This window comes from Lonchura striata, chromosome 13 (assembly GCF_050655825.1).
Source record: "Lonchura striata isolate lonStrDom1 chromosome 13, ASM5065582v1, whole genome shotgun sequence".
NCBI classification, from domain to species: Eukaryota; Metazoa; Chordata; class Aves; order Passeriformes; family Estrildidae; genus Lonchura; species Lonchura striata.
Genome location: NC_140715.1, coordinates 4,944,159 through 4,969,834, shown reverse-complemented (window position 1 = coordinate 4,969,834; position 25,676 = coordinate 4,944,159). Strand labels below are relative to the sequence as shown.

General features: G+C 41.5%; 1 protein-coding gene across 22 annotated transcripts in view; it reads left to right on the top strand.

Annotated features, from left to right (window-relative positions):
* The window catches only part of ANKHD1 (ankyrin repeat and KH domain containing 1), a 98,560-nt gene that overhangs the window by 58,091 nt on the left and 14,793 nt on the right, over positions 1-25,676 (top strand). For 21 of the 22 annotated variants that reach the window (XM_085590950.1, XM_085590956.1, XM_085590949.1 and 18 more), the window contains exons 15-29: positions 4,000-4,743; positions 11,431-11,576; positions 11,711-11,822; positions 12,582-12,727; positions 14,161-14,303; positions 15,064-15,277; positions 16,496-16,671; positions 17,501-17,663; positions 18,765-18,860; positions 19,156-19,272; positions 20,253-20,427; positions 20,747-21,200; positions 21,637-21,714; positions 22,471-22,617; positions 24,136-24,246. In XM_085590950.1, the coding sequence (XP_085447076.1) occupies positions 4,000-4,743; positions 11,431-11,576; positions 11,711-11,822; positions 12,582-12,727; positions 14,161-14,303; positions 15,064-15,277; positions 16,496-16,671; positions 17,501-17,663; positions 18,765-18,860; positions 19,156-19,272; positions 20,253-20,427; positions 20,747-21,200; positions 21,637-21,714; positions 22,471-22,617; positions 24,136-24,246 (3,022 nt within the window). The remainder of the gene's footprint in view (positions 1-3,999; positions 4,744-11,430; positions 11,577-11,710; positions 11,823-12,581; positions 12,728-14,160; positions 14,304-15,063; positions 15,278-16,495; positions 16,672-17,500; positions 17,664-18,764; positions 18,861-19,155; positions 19,273-20,252; positions 20,428-20,746; positions 21,201-21,636; positions 21,715-22,470; positions 22,618-24,135; positions 24,247-25,676) is intronic. The other variant, XM_085590960.1, reaches the window with a different exon arrangement.

Sequence of the window (25,676 nt, the reverse complement as noted above, 5' to 3'; positions counted from 1 at the left end):
AGTTGATGAGGCTGGTGAGTTTTAATTGCAGGCTGCAAATTGAACTCTCAATTTCTGAGTGAATTCAGATTTATGAAAAGAAACCTCAAGTGCAAGAAAAAGGGACAAGCAATTCTGTTACAGAGCACACAAATGGCATGGTGATTCATACAGATTTATATAATAGGGTCTCCAGCAGAGAAGATGTATTTGAATGTACAAATGTGTATCACATAGCTGACTTTTTTCTTACTGACATTTTTTTATGCTGGAGAAGATCTTTTGGACTTTACAGTTTGGATTTTAATCCACTTTTTTTTTTTCATTTGATAATGACAATAGAATATAAAATGTAATACAACTGAAAGGCATATAAGTTAGTTCTTTCCTGGGAGAAGTGACATGCTATGGATTACAAATCAGAGCTAGAAGAGCAACTTCCTTGAGAATCATAACCACTCATGAGGAAATATGGTATCAGACTTGTTTGTTGGCAGCAACTATATAAATATTGAATGTGTTCTAAGCAAATTGAAATTAGAATAATTCAGTTTCTTGAGAAAGCCACCTGAGAACTACAGAACTGAAGGGTATTTTTCCAGGTTCTTACAGTGTTTAGGGACTTTAAATGTTTATTGCAGCCAGAGGCATTAGAACATGCTCATGGTGTCCTCTGCTCAAGAGACCAGGAATGATGCCTGTGAGAGACTCATGGGGGTGAGGGGGTTCTTGCAACTCTGGTCTGTGGGAGATGATATAAATGTATGGGAGAAGTACAGGAAATTGCCATAGGAAACACCTGACACTTCCTCAGAGAAGTGGAGATCAGAGAAGCAGATGGGAAGCTGTGTTTGGGCAGAATAGGTCTTACCCTGAGTCATAAATGGTGGTCACAAACCTGGCTGAAGATCTGTGCATGCTTTGCAGGAGTTGTGGTGAAGGCTGTGTTGGGCAGGGTAGGGACCAGAAGTTGTGGGAATGTGGAAATGCAAATAAAAGAGAAATTGGTGATCCTGTTCACAAAATAATTGGGGAATCAGTCCCTTCTTTCCTCTGTGGCTTTCCTAGCATGCCCAGAACCACTCTGGGTTTGCTGATCATTTTTTTTCCTATAACCATGGTACTGGGTGGCAGGTGGTATCTGTATGGCAACATCTGGATTTCAATAACCTTCATATTAAACAAGTCTTCTAAAACTGATTGAATTAGTTGCTTCAGAGGCCAGATTGACAACTTAATGTTGCTAGATGTAATTTTGGGAGTAGATTGTGTAGATGACTGATGCTGCCCCCAACAGATAAATGTACAAAATATTTTTTTTTAAAGGTTGACATGATTATGATCTGGCCTGTGATTAGATTTTTAAGTCTTACTGAATTTATGCATTTCAAAAGTGGAAGTGTAAAGTGTGTGTTCATAATTATGTCCTAAAATGGACACAGTATTTTTCAGGATTTTGTAATATAGAGGAGATTTGGATAAACCAAGAAATGCTATTTTTTAGTACATTCAATATCTGCATATTTAAAGCTACCAATACTGTAGCTTCTCCACCTGACTGTTGTGGTGAATATGTCAGGTTTAGCAAATCTTTCTTCCTACCCTTCATCCTCTTCCAATAGCTCCAGTTACAGGTTGCAACAGTTTTCTGGCATAGAAAGGGTGATCTGAAAAGTGGCCCTGCTATCTAATTAGCAGCTGATTAATACAAATTTCTATACATTATCTGGAACTTGAGAGCCCAGCTGTTCTCCTAACACCAGTCTTCAGAAACTGTCCCACCTTTCCATGATGATTCCCAGTTAATTCAGAGCTTCTGTCAGAGCCCAGCCCTGGCTTCTCAGCCCAGCCCAGTTCCAAGGTGGGGTTGTGCTTCTGCTCTTCTTCTTGTGCACCTAGAAAAGCTTTCCCTTGACAGGCTTGTTTTCTCCCCAGCTCATACTTAATTGAGTGGGACAGCATTGATACTTTATTATTTGGAAGGCTCTCTGAACTGCAGCTTTTCTTTCCTACAGTGATAGAAGGTATCCAGAGCTGCTGGGATGTGGGAATGCCTTGTGTGGGAATGGGAATGATGAACACAGGACCCTTTGAGGTGGCATTAAGCAGAGCAGGGCAGAGGGTTCTCACCTCAGCTGAAGGCAGGGTTCATTTGCAGTTTGGTTACTGTAGCAATGGAGAACAGCTTCAAAACAGCTATATAGACAAGCCTTTCAGAGATTTTTGGTGAGTGCAAATATATTTCTCAAGAGTGGTCTCAAAAACCTGTAAATTACACTTGTTAAAATTAAAGGATAACCCCCGAGTGCAGGACAAAGCCAAAGAGGCCACGGGTTAGAGCGGGCTTCAGTTAGAGAGCCACCAGCCAGCACAGAGCCAGGGATTGCTGAACTTCCCCTGAATTCCTTATTATCTGCTAAGAAACTGGCTGGGGACTCACTCCTGGTTCAGAGGCAATGTAACAGCAGTGGTGGGGAGAGGTGCTCAGCTGGAACTACTGACCTGCCCAGAGTATGGAGATGCAGAAGGAGCATCCTGAAGGGTGGCTCCAGGGGCTGTGGGACTCTGGGCTGTTTCCTGGGATTAGTACGATTCTTGTTGTTTCTCATATAATTAGATATGGTTTGCTTTCCCAGGAGTCTGCTGAAGGTATGCAGAAGGTATGAAGAGTTGGTCCAATTCTATTTTCATATTTGTTCTTTCTTATAAGAGAAAAATCTCATGTTTGTTTGGTTTACAATTAGTTCCTCTGAAAAAGATTAATTCCAAAGTGAGGTGCATGTGACTCTTGTTTTGACAGCAATGCAAAGTGAAGTTATTTGTGAATTAGTGTATTGGTGAAGGATGGCCCAGAGAGAAATAAATCTGTTTTTCAGGAAACTTAATCCTTCCAGGGCTGGTGACTGATCCATGGCTTAATTCTTGCATCCAGACTTTCACTTAACTATGTAATGTTTAAGTAACTTTATTAAACCATGGCTCAAACTATTCATCATTTTAGTTCCCCTATCAATGATTAATTATGTGAGTCTGCTTTATAAAACTTCAAGTCTTCTTTCCTTTTTTTTTTTTTTTCTTTTTTTTTTTTTTTTTGTATCAGTGTTTGGGTAAAGCAAATGAGTATTAGTGCAGAAAATTATTTAATCAGGCTAAAACTGTTCTCATTTGTAATTAAAGTTCTGACACTGAAGTAATATTTAAAATTTCAGCACTTAATACATTCCTTTCAGTAAGATTGACTAGAGTTTCCCAGATGTGGCTTTTGGGAAAGCAGCCATGGGTTGCATGAGGGCAGTCAGTAATTGGGACAGGGCTGCCCAGGTTTGGTGGGCCTTGGTGAAAGCTATTTTTAAAGTCTTTATAATGAACAGAATTGTTCATTTGTTACTGGAAGGGGAAGTGAGCAAGTTGTTAGTTTGGTCCCAGAATTTTTAAAAAGGTACTAAAACTTCACACTCCACTTGAAAGCACTAAGTTTGCAGTGGCAGATTCTGCTTGTAATATGAAGGTGAATGATACAATGTTTGGAGAAATCCTAATTCAAAATATCATCTTACTGTCAGGTTAGTTTGCTTTCAGCCATGGAGTCTTTCTGCTCCTAACCTTGCTGTTGGAAGTCAGCCTCTGGAAAACACTCTTACTTTAAGCTCTGCACACACAGAAGAACTTTGGGAACTCAGTAGATCATGTAAATTGCCTTGCTGTTCTTTCTGATTCCCCTTCCCAAGTGCATTGTCACCTATGTCAGAAATTGTCAAGGTTCCTTGTAAGATTAAAGTAGCTGTGCTCAAATGTCCTCATATGAGGCTCAATATTGAAAATTCCATCTATCTGCTTTGTCCTTTCTTGTCTTAACATGGAGTGTAGGGTTTACCTTTCTGTGCTTTGACAGATGTGCAGTGTTAGTTGTAAAGATTTTTTTTTTTTTAATTTTTTATTATTATTATTTTTGGTGGGTGAGAGGGGAGGTTTGGGGTATCTTCAGCATGGCATTTTTTCAAACATTTTTCATGTGCTTAGGTGCATCCAAGCAGAAGTCAAGTTCCCTGCAGGTAGCAGATAAGGACCTACTGCCACCTTTTCACCCATACCAGCCTTTGGAATGCATAGTAGAAGAGACTGAAGGCAAGCTGAATGAACTTGGACAGAGAATTAGTGCTATTGAAAAAGCACAACTTAAATCATTGGAATTAATTCAAGGTGAACCTTTAAATAAAGATAAGATTGAAGAACTTAAAAAGAACAGAGAAGAACAAGTCCAGAAGAAGAAGAAAATATTGAAGGAGCTGCAGAAGGTGGAAAGGCAGTTGCAGATGAAAACACAACAGCAGTTTACCAAAGAATATTTGGAGACCAAAGGTCAGACAGACACACCACCTGCCCTGCAGCAGCAGTGCTCACTTACAGGGGTCTTCCCAGAAGTGGAAGCCGATAAGGGTCTGCCAGAGGATAACTTTTCAGGGTTACCTCAGGTTGACACAATCTTGTCTAAAGATGATGAGCAACACCAGTCTCCACCACCTGCTGAACAAATAGAGTTTGTCCCCATCCAGCCTTTGCCAGCACCGCAATGTAATTTTTCTGGTAACTTAGGTTATAATGGGACAGAGTCTCTTGAACTTCAGAAAGCATTAGGGAATCAGCAGAATGTAGGACAGCAGCAGCAAATTGCTGGGCAGGGGCTCTTAGTTCAAGAACCAGACGGATTAATGGTTGCCACTCCAGCACAGACGCTTACCGACACTCTTGATGACCTAATAGCAGGTGGGTTAAGAAATATACCTATTTTTGCATTAATTTGTGTGCTCAGTTTCCCTCTCTCTCCTTCCCTCCAAATACGTCTTGGGGTTTTCCAGTTTGGGAATACTTGCTTAAGAATAAAGTTCCTGATTAGTGCTATTAATCCTAACAGTGACTTCCAATTCTAACATGATACTTTTAAATATCTTTTTTTTCCAAAGTGCAAAACTTCCTGTACTGGACACCTGTTTTAGCCCTTTTGGCCTCATCTTTTTCTGTGCTTCTTTAAAAAGCCTCATCATGGGTAATTAGTAGTGCCCATTAGGAAACCTAAAAGCATGACAGAATTATATCTTCTGTAGAATTTTCTGTGCAGCTTATCAGTGACTTTCTTCAATGTGGTAGCAGTCTCTAGCAAGAGCCAAATTGTTGTCACTTTTATGGACAAACGCATCCCTGTCCTTGCTGCTGGAGCTTAAGCACAGCCTGGAATCCGCACACAACTGCTCTGTTCTGTGATGGCTTGTGTTTGCAGAATCCCTGCTAAACCCTGGGTGTTGTGCAGGAATATCTGCTGGTTAGATGTTCCACATGGCAAAAACGTGTCCTGTTAGCTGGATGAAAAGCAAAAACCCCAACATCCTTCATGTCTTGGTACGGTGTGAAGAATGGGAATTCCCACACATCGGGTTGTGTGAGTGCCTTTGTGCAGGAACAGGGATCACTTTGGGTGACTTCATTTCGTGGACTTGACTAGGATTGAGATTTGCTGCTGGAGGTATGTAGGATAATAGCCAGTGTTGTTTGGTCTGTAGTTTTTTTTTTTTTATTCAGTGTTTTTCAACTTTTCTTTGTACCTTGTGCCTGTACCCCTGCCCATTATTTTCCTGTCTGTCTCCCCCTGCCCCTTCCGTTTCGTAGTCACTGCCGTGTCCTCTGATGTCAAGGCTGTAGAAGTGTGCAGTGAGATCTTTGGCCAGCCATTCCTTGGAGCCTTTGGAATGGTAATTGCATCAAGCTCATGCAAGTCAAAAGTACTTGTGACTTTTCAACCTCCTGTGGAAAACCCAGAGTTGGTGGAGTAGTGGGGTGGTTGTACCAGCTCCTGTCCTCTCCTCGCTGTAATTCCAGTTGTTTTATACAGCAGCAGTTTTAGTTCCTCCTGTTCTGGCACGGTGAGCCTCCCTCCCTGCTCTGTGGTGCTCTTCAGAATACTCAGCCAACATTAAAGCATTCTCAATTTTCATTACTCAAAATTTTAGTACTGGAGTGTATAATAAGGAAAATTTTAATGGCTAACGCGAAACATAATCAACAAGGGATTAATCTTTGGAGTAGTTGCTATTGCTGAGAGTTGAACGTGTCTGGCACAAGGCCATGGAGTCTGTACCCTCTCGTGGTCAGCAGCTCATTCTGCAGCCACAAACTCAGTGTCCCCGCTGTGAAAAGTGCTGCAGTCCAGCTGAGTGTGAGAACTGTGCTGTGGGAAAAAAGGTTGCAAAAAACCAGAAAAACTGTATCTTAAAAAGAGTTTTAAAGAGTTGACTAGACAGTGGTTTGCTTTTTGAAAACAGTTACTGGTTTTGCTAAGTAGCTAAAGACATTTTTTCTAAGACATGAGATTTACTGATTTCAAAAATCACTACAAATAGGACCATCTTCTGCATTAGAAATTACATTTACAGAAATACAACTTGAGGAGTCTTTAGTTATTGAGTTACAGAAGTTTCTGCAAAAATTTATTTATTGCATTATTGAAGTATATTTTCTTCTGAAATTCATAAGTCTCTTTCACTTCCCTCCAAAAAAGATTGTCAGAAGATAGATATCTTTCTCACTTTGTAAATCCAGACTGTGTGAAAGTGATCTCCATGTAAATTATAATCCTAGTATATATCAGATGTATATCCATGTGGAAACAAACTGTAAATTTATCTACTCATACTCTGAACTATTTGATCCATATCTAAAATTCATTTTTTTTTTACAAACTTACCCATTAGTCCTTGATTTCATAAAGAAATTTTGAGCAATTAAAACTGTTACAAGATCTGTTTTTACATGCCCACTACAGATGCCAAGTAAAATGGTTCAGGGGCTTGTGCCTGGTGCATGGGAAGCCTGGGTTTTAGGGAGCTTGTGTCCCACACTTGGGGTGTCATTGAGGGCTCCCCTTGATCCCACTGCTGGAGCTGCAGTGATGTTAATGAGTGACTCTGGGTTTAGAAGAGGTATGAGCATTTACTCCTGAGTATTTCAGTTTGGGTGGGGACTGCTTCAGAAGAACAGAAATTATTTTTCCCTCTGCCCTGCAATGCCTTTTACTGTTGCTCTTAGCAGTGGTGACATCCAGAGGAGGCCACAGAGATGCTCCAAGGGCTGGAGCCCCTCTGCTCTGGACCAGGCTGGGACAGCTGCAGGTGTGCACCTGGAGAAGAGACCTCAGAGCCCCTTCCAGAGCCTAAAGGGGCTCCAGGAGAGGGATTTTGGAAAAGGGTCTGGAGGAACAGGACAAGGGGCAGGGTCAGAAGGGATATTGGGAAGAAAATCCTCCCTGTGAGGATGATGAGATTGCCCAGAGAAGCTGTGGCTGCCCCTGGATCCCTGGCAGTGCCCAAGGCCAGGCTGGATGGGGCTTGGAGGAACCTGGGATGGTGGAAGGTGTCCCTGCCCATGGCAGGGAGTGGAATTGAAATGAGCTTTAAGGACCCAAATCATTCTGAGATTCTGTGATGTGGGAGGCAAATCGTTCCAAGCCTCAGCTGGGACCAGTTGTAAAGGAGAACTTCAATTTCTGTGAAGCTACAAATTTGTATTTTGCTGACCAATTTAACAATGACAACATATGTAAATGGGGTATTTATCTTACAGTCATGCTGGCAGGCTGTGTCAGCTGTGAAGTGACTAGGGGGTGGATGTCAAGGTACAAAGTGTCAGTGAGTCATGGCACACATCCCCTCTTCCATAAAACTACACAAAAGTAACCAAGTACCTTTTGGAAAGTCAGCTAAAACCTAAAAATGAAGCAGCTCTTTCCACTCCAGAATATTTTGTTTGTAATGGAGTTTATTTTAATACGCTGCTACAAAAATCTTGCACCTAATATTACATTAAAGGTGTGACTTACTACAGTCAAAATTTTAACCAGGTTTACAAAAGAGATAGACTTGGTGCAGTTTAGAGTGGGAAATCAGTAAATTAATTTGAGCACAGCTATAATTTTCATTACTCAGTATCTATCTGGTTTCTTGAAGCCTCTTGTCTTGCACATTTGGAGTTTCATTTCAGTTCACCTTCTGCATTTTCCATTGCAAATTTCTTAGTTGTAGTATCTGAATTGAGGCTGTTTCCTGGTTTAGGGTATTAAAGATGAGGAACTTTTCTGTGTTGTTAGGGTTTGTCTCTAGTTGGAATATTTTTGTTTCTTTGTTTTGCTCAGCTGGTATTCTTAGTCAAGAGACTGTGTGTGCTTTTCTGTCCCACTCTTGTCCTGTGAGCTGATGTTTCCAATCTGAAATTTCAGGTGTGTTCTGAGAAACTTTGTAGTTTGGTTCTGACATTCTGGTTGTAGTCGGTGATACAGAATCATGATATTTCAAGGTAAGGATATGGAAGGGGACATCTGAGTTACTATGCTGAGGATTGGTGTTTGGAGTAAAACTGGTTACTGGGACAATCTGGAGTGAGGAATGGTGAGCCATGAAAGGAGACGCAGTTACCAACATGCAAAAGCATCTGCAGTAGCAGGTTACTGAGAAGCTGCCTGCACAGGCTGAAAGGCTGCTCAGGCTTGAAAAATAATTATTATCTTTGTATGAAAGTCCCAATTCCTTTGAGGAAAGAGGAACTGAACTCTTAAGTCCAGTATTCCTGGATGCCAGTGCTCGTGTCGTGACAGCAGTTGGGTAGCCACAGTTTCAGCCTACAGCTGAAATTTCATCCAGAGCTGCTTGCTGCAGGTACTGTCAATGTTCCAGAGTTGTATTTGGATAAAATACCAAGTTCTTGCTTTCTTTTGTTTTATTCATGTTTCCTTTGATATTTTTTGATTACTTTAAAGACATGGATGACTGTTTTCAAAGATCAGCATTCATTTACCAGCTCATATAAACGCAGACCTTTGGAACATTGCAAACCCTTCATAGGCCATGGGAAACGTGGATTTTGTAATGTGTAGGGTGATTTTTTTTCTATAAGGAAGTATTTTGAATACTGAAGTCTATGGACACATCTAAAACCTCTGTCACAAAATTGCTGTTTCCCTGGAGTTGAGGGAAAGCAGTGTCAGTGCTGCTTTCACTGCTAAGCTCTGGTACCACAGACATTCCCTGTTAATGCCATGTTGAAACCATTGCTGCAATGTTTCAAGTTTAAAATCTGTATTTTGCTGTGTAACTAGAGCTGGGATAAATCAGTCCCATGAAATTGGAGGCAGAAGTTCTCAGGCTTTTTTTGCTCCATGGACCACAAATTACGCTGCTGTTCCATGGGTCCAGCTTGCCAGCCACACTGAGGAAATAAAAAATAGCATTTTGAAAAATCCTGCCATTTTGTAAGCTCAGTAGTTATACAGGGGGTGATTAATTTATGGTATTGTAGGAATATTTGTTAGATTTTATTTTGGACCATATTTTAAGGTACCAATGCAGGTACTTTCTACTGCCTTTGGTTTTCTCTCTCATGTTTAATATTATTACTGTGCACATGAAGTGCATAGTGCACATTCGTATGCTTTAAACACAAGATGAAAATCTAAAGTATGCAATAAATACTTCAATATTTCCAGTCATGGTTGGGAAATACAGAGAGTTTGTGGAACCTATGACAGCTACAGTGAATATATTACTTTAAGACCCTTAAACTGGCTCCCTCTGCACACCCTGCTCTGCATGCACAACACATGTATGTGGTTTTACATGTATCTGTAGTTGCAAGAGCTGAAAAAATTGAGCAAGTGTCTTCCACAAGGAAGGACCAGCTTGATTTAACATAAATCCTTAACAGGGTGATATGGTTTTTTGGAAGGAGTAATCTGTAAAAATCCAGTTATTATCTTGCACTTCAGTGCATTGAGCAAGAAAACAATCATATTGCATTAATTAATGCTCATTTGCTGCAGTGAGTGATAATCCATAGTGAGCTTTTGTATTTGAAACTTTTAATACAAATCTGGTTTGCTCATGAAGGTTGTAACAGGAATTCAGATCTGGTACTTCATTGCCTAAACGTGGTGACCACCTGTTAATGCTGGTTTTGCCTATGCACCAAGAAGTGTTTGATTAAAAAATACAACTGAAAAATGGAACTTCCTTAAATTTCAGTGAACCCCCTGCCATGTTTCCAGAAGCCAGTGGAAGTGACCCATCTTGCCGTGCTTCAGTCTGTTTCCTTGTCAAGCACTGGCAGCTCTATAGGCTGAATTAGTGGTGCTAGTGGTCATGTTGGGGCTTTTGCTATGACTTTTCCATCTACACCATTTTCCTGTGAGTAATTGCTGGTGTGTAATCTGTCAGTGGAAGGAGGAAGATTGAGCTGGTTTACAAGTATTTTTTTCTGTAAGTCATATACAGGTTTGAGTTCATCCCTCATCTTCCCTTAGCACTTGGACAAAAGCAAAATGCTGCTGCTGCTTGTTTCTTACCTGTAGCTGATAGTGTTTTCCTTTAGTTGCTTCTTTCAGGAATGCTGGTAAATACTGTGTGTTCTGGAATTACTAAAGCTCACCGGGCTTTCCAGTTGATGAGGCTACACAATAGAGACATTTGGCAATCCAGCAGTGACAGTACTTGTCAAATCCAGCTGCTCTATCAGCAGGGATTACTGAAGCTAAAGCATAGGCAGCATGTAGGTGTGTTACACCTTCCTGGCAGGTAATCCTAGCTGAGTACAGGGATCCAGGCTCCACTTGGACTCTCATCAGGTTACAGAGGCAGGCAAGAGTTCTGGCCCTGCAGTGGGTGTCCAAGGAGATTTCTCTGATTGTTGATTTAAAACTAGATGAAAAAAATTCTGATTCTCAGTTATTAATTTTTTAAATTTTTATTTTAAAAAAATATAAAGTTGCATTCCTTGTGTCCCTGAACAATGCTGGATCTTCAGGATGACATCTTTTACAGGCTGTGCATCAATCAGAATAAATTTTAGGGAGCACAGATAGTTTTCAGCTTTCTTGTTTTTGTTGGCTGCCCCCTCCTGTCTGTTTCCCTTCCACTTTCCTGGGTTGGTTTAACTCTGAGACATGATTAATAGTATGAGTTGCTGTCAGTCATCTTGCTCTGAAAACTTTCTCTGGAGGCTAAGTGTGCACTAACCTTTATGTGAAAAAAATTGGGATTGCAGAATAAGACTATATTTTTGAACATTAAGTTTGTGTGTTAGTGATAAATAATTTGCCTGCTTAAACTGAGCATATGATTGTACTCTTCTTAACAGTGAAGGTTACAGTTACAGAAGGGTAACTAATCACCTTCATAATTCACACTTGTAATGCATACAGTCTAATTAATAAAATTATTTTCTAACTTACCACAGTTTGGAGACGATGCTTACATGGTTTAACTACCAGCAAGCTGCTTTTTGTTTTTAGGAACATTCAATTTGTTTCCCCCATTACTGCTCTGATATTAGACCATTGCAGTTTTATGGAACATATTTTTCATATGAAATGGGACATTCCTAAGAGTGGATTAATAACCTGGTGCTCATTTTCAGCTGTGAATAGCAGAGTGCCCAGTGGCTCCACCAGCTCCTCGCACACTACCGAGTCCCCGACGCCCGAGCCCTGCCCGCAGGCAGCCAGCAATGTGCCCCCGCAGTCTGTGCTCCCCATGTACCCATCAGTGGACATCGATGCACATGTGAGTAATCCAGCTCAGTTTGGACTGGATTTGCTTAGGGAAAAAAACAAACAAACAAGTGCTGTTGTAGAAATATTCAAGTTGTCGTTATTTATTTCTGAATATCTGCTTCTTTTTCTCTCCCATGCGTAAAGACTGAAAGCAATCACGACACTGCGCTGACCCTCGCGTGTGCGGGAGGGCACGAGGAGCTTGTGTCTGTGCTGATTGCCCGTGGTGCCAATATTGAACACAGGGACAAGAAGGGTAAGTGAAAGCCATAACGCAGTTTGACCATGAACTAAAGCATGAAACAGTGAATTTCAAAATGTGAACTGCATTCCTGCACTTCACGTAATAACATTGGTCATACAAAGCCAGTGAGCTTCTGTCTGCACCTGAGTGGGATCTTAAGCAGATGTGTGAAACATGAGGCACTTCTGTCCTTACGACTCACCCTCTACAAATGACCTCAGCAAGCTGGATAGAGAAGGCTGATGGGGATAACCAGCCCATCTTGGCTGTCAGAGCTGAGTGGTGGCAGTTGTCAGGTTGGGTATCATTGTTCTCAGGAGCAGAGTTCAGCAAAATCTCACATATTTTAGAGCTGAGAGAACAAAACCACCACACCACTTGTGTTGGAGCTCACATTGGCCACTGGCAGTCAGCAACACATGCAGGGCAAATATGGTCACTGATTGGAGCTTAATTTAATAGTAATTATGCAGAAAGCCATGACTTCTCCAAGGAGAGGAACTGGTCAGAAGTTAATCCAAACTGATCACTGCAAGCACTGTTTAAATTTCTTTTGAACACCCTTTGGCTGGAATCAGAGCCTCGATGTGACAGGGTCAGAAGAGGGTTGGGAAAGGCTCTGAGATTGTGGCACCCAGCAGGAAACCCCCAGTCTGAAGAAGAGATGATCAATAGAAGTCATTGTGAATCAACCCATTTGTGCATTTCTGCTCTTTAATAATACTTTTGAGATACTCAAGGTTGCTTTTTAATGCAATCTCATGTTACTAGGTTTTACACCCTTGATTCTGGCTGCAACTGCTGGACATGTTGGTGTCGTGGAAATCCTTCTGGACAAAGGTGGGGATATAGAAGCACAGTCGGAGCGCACAAAGGATACTCCGCTTTCCTTGGCATGCTCCGGTGGACGCCAGGAGGTACAGACATGTCCTCAAAGGGCTGGAGCTGTTACTTGCAGAGAGGGGCTTTTTTGTACAGTGTTTGGTTTCATCTCTTGTTGATGCATCTTACTTTTTTTCTGGAAGGTTTTTCGCCTGTTTCAGTGTAGCTAATTTAAGGCTTTTTCCTCTTCTAAGAAAGGAAGAAGAAATTTAAGACTTTTTTTCTTCTCTGCCTTGCCTATCCCAGTTTTGTTAGTTAATGGTCATGGTCACTTGTGATAATTTGTGGTCTTTCTTCAGTCAGTGTATCCTCACATGATAAGTACTTCTGTGAGGGAGGCAGGTATTTATTGAATAACTTTATTCACTGAGCACTTCCGTTATCCATCTTCCCTGTTCTCAAACCTGAAATAGCTGGTGTGAGCACACAAGGACAGAAACTGGGATTTTGTGTGGGCAGTATATGACTTTAGTGATAATGCACGGGGCTGATAAGTGCAGATGCAATGCAGGACACATTGTACCCATCTTTTAATGATATTTCAGAGTTCTGTCAGATTTGTATGTGTGTTGTTTTCCAAATAAGATTTTTGAAATCCTTCCTATTTCAGTCATGTGCATTGTACCTTAGAAGATGGCATGGAGATGGCCAAGAGCTCTGTAATAGATTAATATAAGGATTAAAATAGTTGGATGAAATTGGAAAGTTTCCATTTTACTTTTGAATTGCAGATTTTTTAACAGTAAAAGTGCTTCTCATAAAAAAAGGCAAGATCAGCATAGCCTGTAGTAGTAGCATTATATATTGAACAACTGAAGTCTTCTGTTCTTCCTCTTTATTTGTTTTCTTTATGCCAGAATCTACCTCTTAAGTTTCTGGCTCAGCAAGGATCCTTTTTTTCTGGCTTGTTTGGAAATCACCTAGCTTATGTTAATCATAAATTGAGGCCCACTGAAGTACATCACCAAATGAGTTAATTTTCTGTCATTTTATTTCTCTGAAGCAACTCCTGATAGAGGGGTCCTTCCTCATCCTCATTTCATTAAAACATCAGTCACTGATTTTTACCATTTTTTTTTTTAAAGTTCATATAATATAGATGGCCAAACTTGGCTCAAGTGTCATTTGAATTCAAGTTGTGAGATGAGTTTTTGTGAAAGAGATACTTAGACATTATGAGAGTAGGGTAGATCTATTGTTTTCAAACTTAAGATTCCCAGGAAGAGCTTCACTTTAAAGCCTTGCAGTTTTATTTAGTTAAAACAACCTTTCTAGCAGACAAGTGCTCAGCTGCTGTGGTCATGGGCTGTGGGGGCTGTACAGAGATAGGGAAAAGTCAAGCAGAAGAGGGTGGAGATTTTCCTATGGAATCTTGTCTGTTGACAAAGGAAGCTGATAGCATGTTGGAAAGTTATCCCTGGATAATAGCAAAGGCCACAATATGTTAATATTTGTGCTGTCTTTTCAGGTTGTTGATTTGCTGTTGGCCCGGGGAGCAAATAAAGAACACAGGAATGTGTCTGATTACACGCCGTTAAGCCTTGCTGCATCTGGTGGCTATGTTAATATCATCAAGATTCTTCTCAATGCTGGGGCAGAAATTAATTCCAGGTAATGTACCATGTGGCCAGCTGGAGCTTCAGTGTGACACAGGCAATTCCTGTTGGCTCCATCCTGAGGCACAGGTTGGAATCTCAGGTGTTTTCAGATCTCCTTGCAACTGTTTTTACACTGAAGACATGTCTATGTTATTGTTATCTTAGTGCTTTTAAATCCTTTAACTATCACAAACTTCATCTGACTTATACCGAAATTTTAAGGGATTATAGTTTGCAAACTTATTCTTTCCCTTTTCCACCATTCTGAGGTCTGAAAATCAAACTATTTCCAAATAGAACCACATTGAGAAGGCAGCCAAGTGCTCAGAGCAGCTCTGTGTTTGAAGATGTCTTTTTCAAGCAGGGGAACAAATTTACACAGCAGTGTGTCTTAAGTCTGCTCTCTATTAATTTAAAGAAAATTTACATATATTCTAACACTAGATACAGCAAGAGAACTCTTAACTAGGGAAAGTTAAAGATGCAGCATGTTTTTCTTTGAGAAAATCAGATATAGCTTAAGGCTGATGTCTGATTCAGCCATCAGAATGTCTAACAGCTGAAATGTATTTTCCTGGTTTATACATTGGAGTTATCTATTGCATATAATCCCTCTGGTGGTTTCTCCTAATCAATAAAAAATGCTGCTATTTTAGGTCAGTGCCTACATTTTGTGTAGGTTGTATGTTCCTTTCTGGCTTACAACAAAACATTTTGTTGCTCTTGGAGATACTTGTGTACCGTGGGCACTGCAGTTTTTTTCTTTCCCTCAGGACTGGCAGTAAACTGGGGATTTCTCCTCTGATGTTGGCTGCTATGAATGGCCATGTCCCTGCCGTGAAGCTGCTGCTTGATATGGGCTCTGATATTAACGCCCAAATCGAGACCAACCGCAACACAGCTCTCACCCTGGCCTGCTTCCAGGGCCGGGCAGAGGTGGTCAGCCTGCTGCTGGACAGGAAGGCCAATGTCGAGCACAGGGCAAAGGTAAGTGGGGGACTTGCCTTTCCTTATGATTTATTGCCTTTGAGTCTTCAAGTTTCTTCAAATTTTCCTGTAACTTTGATCTTCTCTGGGCTCAGAGGAGTTAATACATCAGAGCGCTTAAATATTCTGAAATGAGTGTGGTTTCTTTTAGAAAATACAAAAGCATCAGTGATGATGTATTTTTGTGCATTAGGGAAAAGCTGACTGGTCCTTCTGAGTTTATAATGAAACTTAGATTGAGTCTTGTCTAGACTTCTTCAGGTTTAAACTTGACGTGATACTCAGTAACAGAACAGATACAGATATTTTTACATGCAGTGAAGTGTAGGCAGGAAGAGAATAGTGTTGCTTGTGATTCTCATATAGAACAGACTTCTTGTCTACAACCAGAGTAGTGCAGTCAAACTTTGTAAAGCTTTTACGTTGCTGTAGAACCCGTGGCTTCAGTACTGTGACCTTCTGTGCCTCTGAAATGCTCCACAGGTCCCATCCTTTGGTGCTCTGGGACAGCTTTGTGTCTCCTGCCATAAAGCAAGCTTAAAGCTTGTGTAGACAGCCAGACTGATTTCCCCAGCACAAAGGAATTTTTGGTAACTCCTAAGGCTGCTGAAATAATTGCTGTGTCTGTCTACCCCGCCTGCTTCTGGAATGACTGTGGCTGGAGAAAAGGGGATATGGATAAAAGCCAGCTCTCAAATGGTCAGTTGGGCATGTTAGCAGCTGGTGTAAGTTTTTTTAACAGTCTGACCTGGCAACTAAGTTGGGCCCAGATCAGTCTCAGTGCCAAGGGAGGCTAGAGAAAAGCTATAAAGCCAGTTTCTGAGTATTTTTGTAGAAACAGTTGTGTCTTCATTTGAATCTGTTCTAACCTCTGTTGTAGAGATCTTGTTATAAACTTTGCATTTGCTGTTGAGACAGGTATCTGGTGGTGCTTAGTCAACAGTTTGCTTGGGTTTGTATAAATCAAAGCCCAAGAGTGTTTGGGTTTTGGGTTGGTTTTGTTTGGTTGGTTTGTGTGTGGGTGTTTTGTTGTTGGGTTGTTTTTTTTTTGGTTGGGTTTTTGGGGTCTTTTTTGAGGAAGAGGCTGCTTGAAGTTAGGCTTCTAAACTAAATATAAGCAGCTAAATAAAAATCTGATTTCCCTTTGTAGGAATCATTTATGTCTTATCTGAAGTATGTTGTGCAGATTTCACAGAGTAACTCGTTCTCTTTGCACAGACTGGTCTCACACCTCTGATGGAAGCAGCTTCAGGAGGCTATGCAGAGGTTGGAAGGGTTCTCCTTGATAAGGGAGCAGATGTGAATGCCCCACCTGTGCCTTCCTCAAGAGATACGGCTTTAACAATTGCAGCAGATAAGGGTCACTACAAGTTCTGTGAGCTCCTCATTAATCGGTAAATCATTTCTTCTCATTAAGTGTTTAAGGCCAGAGTGGGTGGGGCTCTGAGCAACCTGATCTTGTGGGTGGCTTCCCTGCCCATGGCAAGGGGGTTGGAGCAAGATGAGCTTTCAGGTCCCTTCCAATCCAAAGCAGTTATGACTAATGATTAGTGGCACATTTGTTCTGTATTTCTCTGGCAAGAGTGCTCTTGTTCACATTACCTCATGCACCTGCGAGCAAAGGGAATGGGAAGCTTTGAAAATAGGATGTTAAATCTCTTCCCTACTCGTCAGTATTATCCTGGAATATCTCACTACTGTAGTGTTAATGAAGCCAAGCAGGCAGCTGGGACCAGAGGCAGGCAGACAGTGTCTGGCTTGGACGGCTTGTTTGTGTATGAATACAGCAACTCCCATGTGAGCATTGCTCCCCACTGTCACTTGAGAGGCAAAGCCTGGAGGCAGCTCTTGAACTTTTCAAGCATAACCCAGTGTGCTGCTAACATCTTAAGGGGCTGTTTTGTCCTGTGGGTAGTCACCACACTGATAATTTAAAGGTTGCTGGTTGCATATCTCTGGTGCATTAGGTGACATGAAATGAGTGTTCATTTCTGTCAGGGAGGTTTAAATATTCCCCTTGTTACTACCCTGCAGGTGAAACAGCAAATTTCAGGGACAAAAAAATTTCAGAGATGGTTCTCTAAGAAATTTCAGAATTTCTCATATCTTGCCACTGTATTTTAGTTATTAAAGTTCTATATCCAGTTGTGCTCTGATGTTTTGTGATTTTGCTCCCTGACTTCCACCTTGACTCATGCCATTTCTCTGGGTTTGTGCTTTTAGAGGAGCACACATCGACGTTCGCAACAAGAAAGGAAACACCCCGCTGTGGCTGGCAGCCAACGGTGGGCACTACGACGTGGTCCAGCTGCTGGTGCAAGCAGGGGCAGATGTGGATGCTGCAGATAACAGGAAAATTACCCCTCTTATGTCAGCATTTCGCAAGGTAGGAGACCAGCTTCTTTTGTGTTTCCAAAACAATGCCTCTCGTTTGGTCTTGAGTCTGAATGCTTGGGTTTAAAAGAAACAAATATAAGATGGCAAAATTGCTACTTTGATAAAATACCTGCTTCAAAGTCATAATTACTGTACTTCACAAAGATCCAGTTTTTGACAAAGAGTTGAAAAATTTTGTCCCATAAATGATCGTAGCTTTATCATTTTCAGTTGTACACTGTGCAAAAACTTTGACTGTTTGAGATTTCCATATTTCTGCAGTCTGTACTGCTTGTTTCAGTCCTGCTTTGGAGGTGAACACAATACCAGTCTGCAATAAGCTGTCCTGATTCCCTTGTGCTTCTCGCATTTTATTCCTAATCTGTTGTGATGGGACACTATGTAGTCAGCTCTTCTGTCACCCACTGCTTTTTCTTCTTGGCAGGAAGAGCATTGCTTAGGGATTGTTTCATCAGTTGTGGTGTTGGATGCAAGGAGGATAAGCAGAGGACTTTATTAACTGTAGCTGCTTTGCATTTAACAAAATAGCAAATAAGCATGCAGCTTTTTGACAAACAGAAATGCTGAGCTTGCCCCTGTTTTGACACTGTCTTGCTTTCACATAACTTCAGAAGCAACAGTTGCATGCTCTATGTGGTTGCACAGTGTACCCTGGGAGTAGAGAAATGTGCTTGCCAGGATAACATTCAGGTGGCTCAGTGTCCTGATCTGACTTGGCCTGTAATTGAACAGTCTAAGTCAGCTCCATGGAGCGAGTGGCAAGAGAGTGGGTCGGGTAACAGGGTCTAAAGAGGGTTGTCTTGTGTCTTGGTTGTTACTAAAATCATGAAGATCTGCCTCTGGTCCTTGTATTTTAAAATAAAAAGTAACTTGTGCAGGAGCTTGTCTTTGCCACCATGAAGCAGAGCAATGACTGTGCTGTCAGCACTGAGCAAACAGGACCTGCCTTCCTTCCCAAACAGCAGGTTACCAGAAATGTTCTTACTTATTTTCAGTCTTTTGCATTGAACTGAGAGATATCAAACTTGTATTTTGTTGATGAATGTTGACAATTGTATACAAAAGATTAGAATTTTCCTTGGTGTTCTAGGGGCATGTGAAGGTTGTTCAGTTCCTGGTGAAAGAAGTGAACCAGTTTCCTTCAGACATTGAGTGCATGCGCTACATAGCGACCATCACGGACAAGGTGAGTTGAACCTGGGGAGGAGACCCTGTCCTGAATTTCCATCAAAAATATCCATAGGGAATTCTTAAGTATTCAAAAACTGAATGTACATGTTTGTTCACATACGTCTGATTTGGAGATTTGTGCATGTCTCCTTTCTAATATAGCACTTAGAAAGTAAATCAGCATTAGATCCTCGTCTGTGAAATAGTTTGTATGTTTATGAATACAGGGGAGCTAATCTCATGTTGCAGAGAAAGCCTCACTCCTCAGTTACTGTTTATTACGGTGGTAGTAAGACAAGTTTGCATTTCAGGACCTGTTGAAAAAGTGTCACCAGTGTGTGGAGACAATTGTGAAAGCTAAAGACCAGCAGGCTGCAGAAGCCAATAAAAATGCAACTATATTGCTGAAGGAGCTCGACCTGGAAAAAGTGAGTAAATAATTGCTGTTGTGTAACAGTGTTTGAACTGTGGGTGAATCTTTAGGCTGCATTTCCTTTGGTGCTTTTTGGGGCAGACAAGTCTTCATGCTCTGACTGTGTCTGTGTTCCTTCCTCTAATGTACCATACAAGTGAGGCACATACTGAGGGTGGCAAATCAGAACTGACTTCTGCTTCAGCCACTCCATTGTCCTTTTTGGGAAAGCTTGGACTTGCCAATAGTTCCTTAGGCAGTAGCTCTCTGGTACCACCTCAGCACAGAGGTGGTGTGAGTAAGGGAGGTCTCCAGTCTCATGGTGTATTTCTATAGGTGTAAATCATGTCCATAGGCATTTTATGGACTTCTGCTCAGGGGAGTTGAGCAGATAGTGGAGAAAATCCCTTCTCCCTTTGTTGAGAATACTGTAAATTGTTCTAGAGTAACACACTCTTGAGTGAGCTCTCCTAATGGAGTTTCTTACAGTTTTTGACACGTTCCACATTGGTTTATTAAATTTTCCAGGTTGTGGACTTGTTAAGCACACATCAATTGCTGTGCACAAACAGTGCAGCAGATGACTGATTCCATATACTAAAAAAAAAAAAACAGTTAAAATTAGAGTCATTGAGAACTGGCTTTTGAATCAAAGAGGTGAACATCACACAAAAAATACCACTGAGATTATTAAAAGTTTGAGAAAAGACTAAGAGGATGAGAGATTTTTCTGGTCTTCCATTAAAACTGTATTTTTGCTAATACTTCTGTTTTCGTTATTACTTTGTTTTCATTCTTTAGCTATTTTGAGACCAGCTAGTCCTGTTGTTGTATAAGTTCTGTCCAGCTTCTGTGTAAGGATTCAGTATGTGCCGAAGACATTCTAGTTCATTGTGCTCTCTCCTTTGTCCTTACGCCCAGATTTCTAGAGAAGATCTGAATTATAATTTAATCTGTGTGAAAATGTTTAAATATGGATTCTTTTCTCCTACATAGTCAAGAGAGGAGAGCAGAAAACAAGCTCTTGCAGCCAAAAGGGAGAAAAGAAAGGAAAAGAGAAAGAAGAAGAAAGAGGAACAAAAAAGAAAACAAGAGGAAGATGAAGAAAACAAGCCTAAGGAAACTCTGGAACTACAAGAAGATGATGATGAAGAAGAAAATGATGATGAAGGTAAAGAACAAGGATTTCTATGAACAGTGTAGATATGGGGGTGCCACCTTCTAACCATGAAGGTAAAGGAATCTGTTTGAAAGCCGGGCTCTCATATTTGACAGTATTGCATGGCTTCTGCCTGGCAAAACTCCTTTGTTCATTTTTCATCCCCCCCTTTGTTCACAAAAGTCTTTCACTCTTTGATGATTTATGGCTGAATTTGGTGCTAGTCTGACAGCTCAGCAAGGAACATAACTTCAGCTGGGGTGTATTGAGTGAGGACACTGAGTTTTCTATTTTGTTTGTTCTGATTGTATGCAAACTGCCTTTCTTTCAGTGGAGCAAGAAGTTCCTATAGAGCCTCCAAGTGCAACTACTACAACTACAATTGGAATTTCTGCAACTTCAACTACCTTCACAAATGCCTTTGGGAAGAAGAGAGCTAATGTGGTGACTACTCCCAGCACAAACAGAAAAAATAAGAAAAATAAAACTAAAGAGACTCCTCAGAATATGCAGATAATTTTGCCAGATCAGCATATATCTCTAGCACAGCAAAAAGCAGATAAAAATAAAATAAATGGAGAGCCAAGAGGTGGTGGTGCGAGTGGGAACAGCGATTCAGATAACTTGGATAGCACAGATTGCAACAGTGAGAGCAGCAGTGGAGGGAAAAGCCAGGAGCTGAACTTCACGATGGATACGAACTCCTCGGAGCGGCGCTATGCCTCACTGCTCATCCCCTCTCAGGAAGAAAAAAACAGCACCTCAGCTTCCAAAACACCAACGAGGTGAGACTGCTCTGCTCCTTCCCTGGTGTTTCACAAGGTTCCACCTATGCCAGTGTCAATGTTCTGTAGCTTAAGCTCTACACCAACTGTACATTCCCAGAGCCTAGAGAGATTGAGGCTGCTTTATTTGCATAGCTGTGTTAAGCTTGTTGAACACAACCTCTTTAAAATCTCGTTGGAACAAGATTTTTTTTTTGCGTTGTTGGCCAGTTTTTAATACTACTGGAGCCAAATGGCCTTTTGTCTCTGCACTTTTTAAGCATCCATGTTGCAGTGTTAGCTTTGTTAGAATGGATCTTAATGTGAATATGCTGGGAATTTAATAAGGAATTGCCAGCTTTATTTATCATCCACATACAGAAGTGGTTTTGTTATGTTTTGATTGTTTTATGGTTTCATCATTAACTCATTTGACTTGCAACCTTTTTCTTTAAAGGAGAGAAGAAGTTGATGACTCTGAGCATTTCACCTGCCAGGTTGATGGCCAGTTTGATATAACCTTGTCAAGCCAGAGGTGAGAATCAGAAGAACTCAGGGAATGCCGGGACCACATGAATGGTTCAAAAAGTCATTCAATTGCTTGGGAATTTGCTGATAACTTTTACAATACCACTTCTTGAAAAGGTCATTGGTCTGAATCAGGAAGCTTGGATCCCATGTGGGTCTGTAGTCTGTTTTTACATATAAGTAATACAAGTCTGATTCTCCATCGTTTTGTTTTTTCTTTCCATTTTCTGTGGTAAGGGAGGGAAGAGAGCAGGGATGTTGATCTGCAGGACATTGGGCTGACAGAGAGGCCAACTTCAATAAGAACACAGACATTGTGGCATCAAGAGAGGCAATGAGACAGGGCTGTTGTCAGACTGATTGAGACACTTGTCTGGGACTGGGAAGAGAGGATATTTTTCTTTTTCCTATTTTTCCCCAGATTCAGGTTAGATGCAAAATGAATGAATTCACCAACCCTTGTGGTTAGAGGGTGTGTGTTTTGGGCTCCCATTAGGATTGTTGAAAATAGGAATTTGTCTATATTCTGTTCTTCAGACAGAGATTGTTTCTGCCTTGGACCTTTCATCCAAGGTTTGCTGCAAGAACCTTGTGGTCCTGTGCAATTCACTGCAGCAGGACAAGCTAAATGCATCCTTCTGACTCCTTGTTAGAGGTGGTTCTTCTGGAAACAGTTCATGCTGCTAGTTTTAAGCTGCAGGAATGTAAGCTGTATGCTGTCATTTTATTTTGTAATTTGTAATCAGCACTTTTCTGTTCCCAGACTTGACGGGGAAGGTCATTCGAATTCTTTGTCGACTACTTATAAGTCTGTTTCCCTGCCTCTGACCTCTCCAAATGTAAAGCTGAATCTGACCAGTCCAAAAAGAGGCCAGAAAAGAGAAGAAGGCTGGAAAGAAGTGGTTAGAAGGTAAATACTTTAATACTATTTTTTAAAACTGTCTGTGAGCTTTTTAACTTGTAAATTATTTTCAAATATAGAATGTCCAGCAAGATTATATAACTTATAATCTTATAATTTTTTATAATTTATAATCTTATAATTTATAACTTATAATATTAAGGAGAACCTAGCCTACTTTGTCTTGCAGTGCTGGGAAAAGCAACTGCAGCTCTAATTTGTAGTAGCTCCTCACTAACTTAGTGTGAACATGATGTAAACATAGTATTTGGCATCAGAAAATAAAGACAACCTGTGATTTTAGTGGAGTAAAGGATGTGGGGACAAGATAAAAGAGGAAGTGAGCAGAGGGTAGTGAAAAGCCCTACAGCAGATGATTGCCCATGAACTAAAGGCAGAATGGATGTAGGTAGGGGAGAGGCAAATGATCCCTTCAAGGCCAAAATTCATTGTACTTTGGGCAGTGACCTTGATCACTAATTCAGTGGAAAATTGTGTTACCTGACAGTGAGTGCTTAGAGATACAGTGAGATTTAAAGTTTTACTGTAAAGCAATATTTTCTTTTGAAAATGTTGGGTTTTACTCTATGGCCGTTAACACCCCGGTATCTCTAACTTTTATCTTGTCTACTGCTTGGAACTAGAATGATCATCTGGCTTTGCTTTTTTTCTTTTTTTTTTTTTTTTCTTTTTTTTTTTTCTTTATCAAAAAGGAATACAGCACAAACATACCAATGTTAGATGCTTTGGGTGCACTTAGGAGACCCTCCTGCTTTTGTGTTCTGCAGTGGCAATGACTAGATGTGCTCATTTTGGAGAATTTTAGACTATGTGCAAAGAATGTAATTGTATAGAGGGCTTGGTGCGTTTGGATTAGTAGAAGCCACAGAGTGTTCTTAATAAAGGTTAAAAAGGCAGTTTCATATGAAAATTTTACACGTTTGAACTCTTAGTTTGTTCTAGTGTTTGTACTCTTGTGTGTTTGAACTCTTGGTTTGGTCTCTGCCTTTTGATGTGGTCACCAATGGGGCTCTGCACAGTGACTTGGCCTTGCTGGGTGTGTGGTGGCAGCCTGGTCCCCACTTGGGGAGTGGTGCAGGCAGGAACCCCTCAGACAGCCCTGAGCCCTTCTGACCTGAGGCTGCTCCTGCTCTCCTGGGGCTTTCAAGTCTCCTTGGCTCAGCCCAAATGTTCATGTGGGTGCTGTCCACTCCTGTGTTGGCCTTGGCAGTGTTCTAGACATGCATCCAGAACCTGCCCTATCCTCTTTCCTGAGGAATGCCATAAGGAACATCCCATTCAGGGTTCTGCACTGGTGTTTGCTGTGCCCTGACTGGTTTGAAAACATGTCCTGCCAAAAAGTGTTGGTGACTGTGGATGTGTGGGTGCAGTGCCCAGGAGCTCCTTCTGCTAAAGCCTCTCCTGATCTCAACAAGAACTCTTCTTCCCTCTCTCTGTGAGTGACCCCCAGCTAGAAGGAATGTCTATCAAAGTAACCAATGCAAATGTCCCTTCTGCCCCTGACAGGCAAGTGGGCAGAGTTTTGAAAGACCCTCCTCCCAGCAACACTCTGCAGCCAACACCAATTGAGCAATTTCAGCTGCAGAGAGGAGGGCGCTGCTGTTCTGGAGCAAAAAGGTACTTTTGGGGACACTTCTCTAGGTCAGAACCATCAGCCATGAGAGGGAGGGAGGGAAACAGCTGTGGATGATGGGTGGGAGGAGGCTGACACTGGGGTGGGCTCTCCTGGAAGAGAAATGCTTCCCTGATGGCTGTCAAGAGATCCCCAGCTCACTGTGGAAGCAGACCATGGTGCAGTCAGGAGGCCTGTGAGCAGTACAGGTGTTCTTGAAACTTAGGTGAGCATGGGGCTCTGGTTTGGGGAGGGAGTAACTGATGTCTGTCTTGACAAAGGAGCCTTGGAAGTGGAGGTGGGGAAGAAAACCCAAAGCATGAAACAGCCTTAGGATAGAGCTGGGTCCATGCACTGGGGATTCTGGAGATGGGGAGGGTTGTAGTGTGCTGTGCTGGCAGGAATTGGGGAAAGGAAAAACACCTTGGCAACATGAGGTGTAGCTTTAGAACATTTTCATGTGTTTAGATGTTTAAAATTAAACAGGTTTCCTCTAAGTCCTGTTTGGTGACAAACAATTCCCTGAGATCAATGGATTACTTACTTAAAAGGGATTACTTACTTACAAGGAGGAACTTACTTACAAGTTTCCAAGACTGGAATAGCTAGGTGAAGCTGGCAGCCTTTCCACTGGGTGGCAGGGATCTGTGAGTGCTGTGATTTCTGAAACCCCTTTGAATCCCCTCTGATTGTTCAGCATTGAGCCAGTGCAGATCACTAGCACTCCTGAAAGCAGCTTATGGGTGCAAGAGGTCCAACACACCTAAAAGTCTTGGGACAGTGGTGGCCCAGAGACGTCAGCTGAGGTCTGTGTGCAAGCAGAGCTTGTGTTCAGACACTTCCCAATACCATGTGCTTGCTCTGACCCACCAGTACCATGTGAATCAGGAAAACCCTGAACTCACTGACTTTGGTGACAGCGTTGTGGCCTGACAGTGAGCCTGCTTCTGCAAGTCCAGGCTGCCATCACATGGGCTTCCAGCAGCTCCCTAAATCACAGCTCTGCACACCTTCAACTGCTTTCACCCACTGTTGTTTATTGGTGACGCTGCACTTCCAGATCTTGAGGTCTGAAAGAGATGCTTACTAAAAGGTTGTGGATGCAGATGGTGTTACAGAGCTGATCACTAGAAAGCCATCTTCTCCTTGCTATAAACACTCCAAGTAGTTAAGCCATGGGGTTTTATACTTGAAGCAATGCTGCTTGTGTAAATTCAGGTTGATGAGCTGAGGATTTGTCTCCACTTTGGAGAGGTACCCAAGATAAGATAAAATCCAAGAGGGGTTCTGAAGTAGTATGAGGCTCATATATCATGGTAGAATAAACGCTACTGGAGAATCCTTGCCAGGTACTGAGGATGATGAGTAATTTGAGTGGGGGACTTTGAGTGAGGCTCCAAAAGGTGAAGAAAAGATCAGCAGAAAATCACATACT